The sequence below is a fragment of the Sardina pilchardus genome, chromosome 21 (genome assembly GCF_963854185.1).
Source record: "Sardina pilchardus chromosome 21, fSarPil1.1, whole genome shotgun sequence".
Taxonomy (NCBI): Eukaryota; Metazoa; Chordata; class Actinopteri; order Clupeiformes; family Clupeidae; genus Sardina; species Sardina pilchardus.
Window position 1 is genome coordinate 98,541 of NC_085014.1, and position 7,394 is coordinate 105,934.

The following is a 7,394-nucleotide window of genomic DNA, read 5'->3' on the forward strand; positions in this document are numbered from 1 at the left end:
CGCGTACCGTTAATGATCCTTCCGCAGGTTCACCTACGGAAACCTTGTTACGACTTTTACTTCCTCTAGATAGTCAAGTTTAATCCTCTTGATGTATGCAAAGTTTCATATGTCTAGCTTTATCTGAGCCCCAAAACCATCCAAAATTGCGACGTGTCCCTGAAACGTATCTGAAAAACCTAGCAAAAGTTGATTAGCGAAACTTCGGAGGTAGATTGGTGGGGGTTAACAAGGAGCTAGGAAGCTGAAAATTGGCAGGGACCCTCAGCACCTGCACCCCATGACCTGTGCAAAGTTTCATATCTCTAGCTTCATCTGAGCCCCCAAAGCACAACAAATGTCCCCTATTAATATAATCCGAACGTCCTTTTTTAAAAAAGCCAAAAAATTACACTTCTGTAAGCGTAAGTGTAAGTGTAAACAAACACACATATGAAACATTTCACCTACTAGGGACATGTCATAATAGTGTCTGAAGGATGATGACCTGCTAGAGCCAGGGAATGTCCAACCTTTCATTGTTAAAACATTTCTATGTGTCTCAGAAGGTAGAAGCCCTGTAAGCTTTAGGAGTCCTCAGAGTTAGACGGCTCTTCCACCGTCTTCGTGAAGTACAGCTTCACTTTGATGTTCGGCGAGAAGTATCTGTTAGCCTTGTCCTTGTTAGCCTTGTCAAGGTCGTTCTTGGTCAGCGGCATGATGAGGTACTCCCTGTCGTTCTCGCCCTTCTCGGCCGGCGGGAGGCCGTCCAGGTCCTTCACCAGACCCCCGTTCTCCATCTTCTCGTAGTTCTGCCCTGGTCCAGGGATGAAGAACGTGTTCACCCAGAAGTGGAACATCTTCTCCTTCTTCATCATTTTGTTTTGCTTGTGGAAGAACTCCACCTTGACATCTCCACACACAGGCAGAGGCTGAGGGAACTCGAAGATCATGTACTTGTCCTGGTTGTCCAGGTTGTTCTTCAGCAGATAGTTGTAGTAGTGGACATACCGCCTTTGGCTGGGGATAGTAACTCCCTTCTTATCTCTGGTCCGAACCTCGCCGTAGAAGTCCAGCGCCTCCTGGGCCATAGCGATTATATTTGGATAAATATAAGTCAAGTCCAAGTCAAATCCATCTTCCTGGTATCTTCTCTTGTTTCTACTGACAAACTCCTTTATTATCGCAGCCATGGTTCTGGCAGGTGTCCTTGGGTTTGTCAGTTTACTATAAAGTACTGTGTTTTATTAAAATGCCTTTGCTTGGTTGATTTCGCAGTCCCGTTGAAGTCAATGATTATGTCAAATACTATCATGAAACTGTAACTATTTGGGAACTATTTGTAATTGAAGTGTTGAAGTGCTGAAGTTTACCAAGATTTAAATGTGCAGCATGGCCAGGTGTAGATCAGAGTGTGTCATATTAACTGGGAAAGGCTTCTCAAGAACCTTCGTTTGTCCTTTCCCCATTATCATTGTTTCCATCACAATTGACCTTACATGTAGCTTCTGCAGAAGTGTCACATGGACTATGGGGTTATGTCTACTGTATGGTAGTTGTGAACAAGATACCCTTCAGGACATCACAGTAAGTCAATGGGCACATTCAAAAATGCAGATGGAAACCAAGCGAACAATCCCAAAAATGCAGATGAAAACCAAGCAAACAATCTCAAAGGCACATGACTTGAGAAAGACTTGGAAGAATAGAATACTTTTTATTTCAAGAAAACACATTTATCACAATTGTACAATTTACAACCATGTAAATCACCACAGAACCTCAATTTAAGATACACAAGCTAGAAAAATTTGCAAAACAGCTACACATCGAAAACAGCATTAAAAAGCAAATAAGAAACATTTCACCAAACGGGTCATAGTACAATTTGAGTCCTCATCGCTATACTTTAAAGAGGCATCAGCACAAACATACACACATATGAACTATTTCACCTACTAGGGACATGTCATAATAGTGTCTGAAGGATGATGACCTGCTAGAGCCAGGGAATGTCCAACCTTTCATTGTTAAAACATTTCTATGTGTCTCAGAAGGTAGAAGCCCTGTAAGCTTTAGGAGTCCTCCAAAGAGTTCCTTTGACACTAAGAGGGAGCAACACCTCTTCATCTGGAGATATAGTCCTGGTTGCAAGAAAAAGAGTCACATGGATTTTCTCTCCATTCCACTTGTTGCATTGATGTCTTGTGCTCCTTTAGTCCGACTACTCAATATGGCTCAGCTGTCTGTTTTGAGGTGGTTTTGAGATGGTTCTTCACCACACTCGTTCTCTGAACATGTCCTAGAATCACAATAGCTTCAGTACAACACAAGCATTTTATCTGCAGAACACAGTACAATAAGTCAGCATCTTCAGACAGTTTATCCATACATGCCAGGAATTGATCCTTGGCCTGGACCAGTATATATTCTAGCAGTGATCATTAAAAGTTAAGCTGTGTTCTCCAGTCAGAGAGGATGTGTTTTGCTGTTTGTGGAGACCAATGTATATATTTTAGACTTGTCATCCTGATCCTTATCTTTAAAGAGACAGCCATTTAAATTCTTATTCAGTCAAGAGAACTGCTGGTATTTGTCTAATCTTGGTAAACTTCAGCACTGGTGCAGACGTCTTCCCAAATTGGATATTCTTCCATACATACAGTTTCATACAGTTTCATGATATTTTATTCACATTTCCTATAGGCACCATTTGCTTGTATGTCATTTGCTTGTATGTTGTTTTTTATTTAAACAACAATTCAACTATATACAAAAAACAAATTCTAAAACAAAAAAAACTCAATCCTCCCCCTCATCATCCCCTAGATAACCGTCTTCTTCCCCCTCCTCATCCAGGTGTAGCCGGCTGGGGTGCGGGGCCTGGTACCGGCTGAGGAGGAAGCTGGGGGGGAGCCTGGGGAACGTCCTCCTCCCCAGATGATAAAAAGAAATCTTCATCCTTTAAAGAAAACATTGTATGTATTGTATTGTACATATGTACTGTATATAATGCATTCAGAAATAAGTTTACATTGAGAATTATAACAGAAAATGTGGCAACAGGGTGTAACTTACACTCCGAGAAAGAATGTAGGTGTCGGCCTCGGAAAGACCGACGGTGGAATACCCACTTGTTTCGGCCATCTGAAAAAACACACACACACACACACACACACACACATATACAGTGGTATGCAAACGTTTGAGCACCCCTTAGGAAAACCACTGCAAGTGGAACTTTGCCTAAACATAAAAACTCATTCCTAAACCTAACCTGTGTTACGGCCGGCTCAGAAGCCGCAACATAATATGGAGACGGACATCAGAGTTTATCAAAAATATAGGGTTTATTGCAATAAATATATATACACTCTAAAATCTAGGGGTTCAATATGAAAAAGACACCCACACCCAAGAGCATGGCTTGCTCTGGTGTGGTGGAAAATACCAGCCCCTGAAGGCCAACTCAGGAGCTTCTTATGCACACCTTCAGGTGTACACAATTAGGCTGATTTGCCCATTCACCACCCAAAGGCTGCTGCACTGTCACTGCAGGGCCAGTGGGGGTGCAGAGGGGCGTAACACCTGTCAGTGGAAAATGTGTGTACACCAGCCTATAAACAAGTGGAACTGTGCCTAAACCAAAACTCATTCCTAACTCACTCCACCACCTCCTCCTTCTCCTTCACCTCCTCCTTCATCTCCTCCTTCACCTCCTCCACCACCTCCTCCTCCTCCTCCACCACCAATTCCTGCTCGAGCTTGTTGAGCTGCTCCATCTCTGTGGCGGCGTTGCCGTTCTCCAGCTTGGCATCCTGTTCCTGCGCCGGCCTCTTGATGAACAGGAAGTTGCACGTGGCCAGCACCACCGCAGCCAGCACCACCTCGGAGCCGGCGAGCAGGAACACGTTTTTGTAGTCTTTGGTGGCGTCAAGAAGTTTTCCTACAAGCGGTGAGAGGAAGGTCGTATTTGAACAAAAACAAAGTAACAAACATTGATTAACTGTTACAGCAGTCAATAGCTTGGTGCCAATAATAGTTCATTATAGGTCAACTGACAACTCACAATTCAACATAAATGCTATTAAGCATGTTCACCAATCAGTCCAAACAATCTAGATAAAGTTCAGGCCTGACAGGATTTGAGCAAGATGAATACCAGTTCTACAAAGAAATATTGGGATACATAGTGCTATATGTGTGTACACAAATTAGACCAGTGCTAGTAGTCTCGCAGCTAAAAAGACCTTTATTTCACCCCTGAGCCTGGGGGCACTGCTAGTGACCCAGTATATATGGATGTCATCCTTACCCCCCACAGTGTGTATGTGTGTGTGTCTGTGTCTGTGTGTGTGGCTGGGGGGCGGGGGTACACATTTATATGGACACTCACACACACATACTTGCTCACATTTGTTTATGTGCAACACATGTGTTTACATGCACAAAACCCATTCACACACACAAAACACACACACACTCACATATTTACACACACACACACACACACACACGCACACACACACTGACCTGCAGAGGGCGGCCCCACCAGCACAGCCATGGCCTCCATCAGGAGCACGAGGCCGATGGCGCTGGAGAACTTCTCCGTGCCGACGATCGTCATGAGCACCTCCAACTGCAGCGCGCCCACCATGCCGAACGAGATGCCGAAGAAGATGCAGAAGAGCACCAGCGAGCCGTAGTCCTTGGACAGCGCGCCCACCATGCCGAACGAGATGCCGAAGAAGATGCAGAAGAGCACCAGCGAGCCGTAGTCCTTGGACAGCGCGCCCACCATGCCGTACGAGATGCCGAAGAAGATGCAGAAGACCACCAGCGAGCCGTAGTCCTTGGACAGCGCGCCCACCAGGACGGTGGTGCCGTTGAAGAGCATGGCGAAGCTGAAGAGGTAGACGCAGCGCGGGCGCACCCACCGGTGCCCGGCGATGAGGCCGCACGTGGGCCGCGCGAAGATGACGATCATGCCCAGGATGGTCAGCAGCAGCGCCGACTTGTTGTCCTCGTACTTGAGGTCCTTGGCGTAGCTCACCACGAACACCGGCGCCACGAACAGCCCCAGGACCATGATGGTGGCCGCCACGGCGTAGATCAGGAAGCCGCGGTCCTTGAACACCGTGAAGTCCAGCAGCTTGGCTTTGGGCTTCGGCTTCTTCGTCTCCTCCGACGACGAAGCGCCCTCTTCGATCGCCAGCTCGCCCGCCGGCTTTTTGGGGGCCGTGAGAGGCCGCATAAGAGCGCCACACGCGCAGCAGTTCAGCAGTAGCCCCCCTAGTATGAGGAAGCCGCCCCTCCAGCCGTACTGGTACTGGAGGACCTGGCGCATGGGGGACAGGGCGCACAGGGCTACTGGGCTGCCCGCGGCGGCCAGGCCGTTGGCCAGCGGGCGCTTCTCGCTGAAGTAGCGGTTCAGCATGATCAGGGAGGGCTGGAAGTTCAGGGCCAGGCCCAAGCCTGGGAGAGGAATCAGAACCAGAGCCAAAGTTACAGTCACCTCACAATATACAACAAGACGGAGTGCAGGTAGGCAGAGTTTTTTTTCTCTCTGCAAATCTAAACAACTACAATAGAAGTGCGACCTATCCGACCATCCTAGCGACCCATTACCTTCCCGAAATTACTAATGGATTACTAATGGGCAATTTACAGTATTCCCTACACTGGACTATTTGAACCTTCTGATACTACAAATGACTTTACTGTTACTGACCCTAGGCAGTTTTGGCGCTCTATAAGTAAAATTAAATTGAAATTGAAAGAAAAAGCACCACAAAAAACAAGATGTATATCATTTTACACATTGAACTACATGTACATGCTTACAAGTGCAAGTAAAATTGCAGTTACATATTGTGACTGCAGCCACGGTTTCAAAATGACCAGACAGGAACCGCTGTCCCTCATTAACTGAATATTAGATTTGATTAGATTAGGTAAAATTAGATTAGATATAGAGATATTTTGCTATTATTGTGTAACAATTTAGGTAATATACCGTGTATGATGTCACATGATGCTCACCTGTGATGACCCCGACACACAGGTAAATGTGTATGATACTGGTGGCGAACGAGGCTAAGATCATCCCCAGAGAGGCAAACAGTCCCCCCACCATCATGACAGGTCTGCAGCCAAATCTGTTCACCATCACGCTGCACAAAGGACCTAATCACACACACACACACACACACACACACAAACCAAACACACACACACACAAACAAAGTTATTAATGTATCATAAGGAAAAAATCAATACCCACTACAGTGCTTTGCTAGCTATAAATGAAACTGTTAAGTGTGTAAGTGTATCTTCCAAGTGCCGGGGGAAGCGGCTCTTTGGGCCAAAATTAACCATGGCCTGCAGTCTCTCCCCAAATTCAGACAGATGTTTTTCAAGTCACATGTGAAGCTCCAACAACATGTAAAGGGGCCAAAAGGGGAAACCCTGGGTTGATAGTTTCACAGAAGAATACAACAAACAGGAAAATCAATAACCTGAGCTCACATCTAAGCTGTAGGCTTAATACATAAGGCTTTTCTAGTATTTTATATCAACTGTTCACAAAGACAATTTTCAAACCAGGACCAGTGCTGTTACAGTAACAGATACACCCTTCTGGTTCAGTGGTACAAATAGAATCATAAGCAATACTGCACAGTGTCAGTAATTATTGCAGTATAACCTCATTAATAATAGACAACCACTGTGTATGTCATACTTAATGTCACTGTGGTGCATAATGACCTGATCTTAGGACAATCAGTTGCCTCCACACATATATTTGCGCACGCACACACACAGACACACACACACACACACCCCGAAGACATTGCTTGCCCAAACTACACTTTGTCACTTAACAAGCCACTGTAGTAGAGAGGCCAGTGCTGATTTAAAATGATAATGACAGAGTGGTGATGGGCACAGCCTTGACTGACCTGTTCCATAGAGCATGGCTAACAGGATGGAGGAGATCCAGGCGGTGTCGCTGTACCCCACGCCAAACTCGCGGATAAGCTCCTTGAAGAAGACACTGACGGCTTTGGGGAAGGCGTACGAGAAACCCGTGATGACGAAGCAGCCGAAAAGCACGACCCACCCCCAGCCACCGTCAGGTGCTTTCACCTTACAGCTGCCGTCGTCCAGTGCGACTCCTCCCATGGTGCTCTTTGCTGCTCACACTACCCTGCTGGTTAAACACACACACACACACACACACAAATTAGTATTAGTGTGTCTGTAAGCACTTAGCAGGAATGTCACTCTCAAATTGCCATGGAAAAACTGCAGAAGCAATGACACTATTGGCCAGTGCTTACAGTATGTCGGTCTCTGGCTAGATGCTCAATCCCAAATGTTCAAACTGAATATGAGAATTGCATGACTTTTTC

General features: G+C 45.9%; 2 protein-coding genes across 2 annotated transcripts; both read right to left on the reverse strand.

Annotated features, from left to right (window-relative positions):
• Positions 1-566: 566 nt before the first annotated feature.
• LOC134068847 (phosphatidylinositol 3,4,5-trisphosphate 3-phosphatase and dual-specificity protein phosphatase PTEN-like) lies at positions 567-1,070 on the reverse strand. The gene has a single exon (XM_062524633.1). The coding sequence runs from the start codon at positions 1,068-1,070 to the stop codon at positions 567-569; it is 504 nt and encodes a 167-aa protein (XP_062380617.1).
• A 1,711-nt stretch (positions 1,071-2,781) lies between these two features.
• Positions 2,782-7,164, reverse strand: LOC134069372 (monocarboxylate transporter 4-like). Its single transcript, XM_062525335.1, has 6 exons — positions 6,942-7,164; positions 6,022-6,165; positions 4,785-5,454; positions 4,513-4,640; positions 3,708-3,925; positions 2,782-2,862 (listed from the first exon to the last, which is right to left on the reverse strand). The coding sequence occupies exons 1-6, from the start codon at positions 7,162-7,164 to the stop codon at positions 2,782-2,784; spliced, it is 1,464 nt and encodes a 487-aa protein (XP_062381319.1).
• Positions 7,165-7,394: the final 230 nt, after the last annotated feature.

Bases quoted from the DNA above. Each gene is read 5' to 3' on its own strand.
- LOC134069372 (XM_062525335.1), bottom strand. From the start codon at position 7,164: ATGGGAGGAGTCGCACTGGACGACGGCAGCTGTAAGGTGAAAGCACCT. The intron at 5,455-6,021 runs GTGAGCATCATG...TTCCTCTCCCAG, and splicing joins GTGTGTCGGGGTCATCACAG to GCTTGGGCCTGGCCCTGAAC. The intron at 4,641-4,784 runs CGGCATGGTGGG...CGGCATCTCGTT, and splicing joins ATCTTCTTCGGCATCTCGTA to CGGCATGGTGGGCGCGCTGC.
- LOC134068847 (XM_062524633.1), bottom strand. From the start codon at position 1,070: ATGGCCCAGGAGGCGCTGGACTTCTACGGCGAGGTTCGGACCAGAGAT.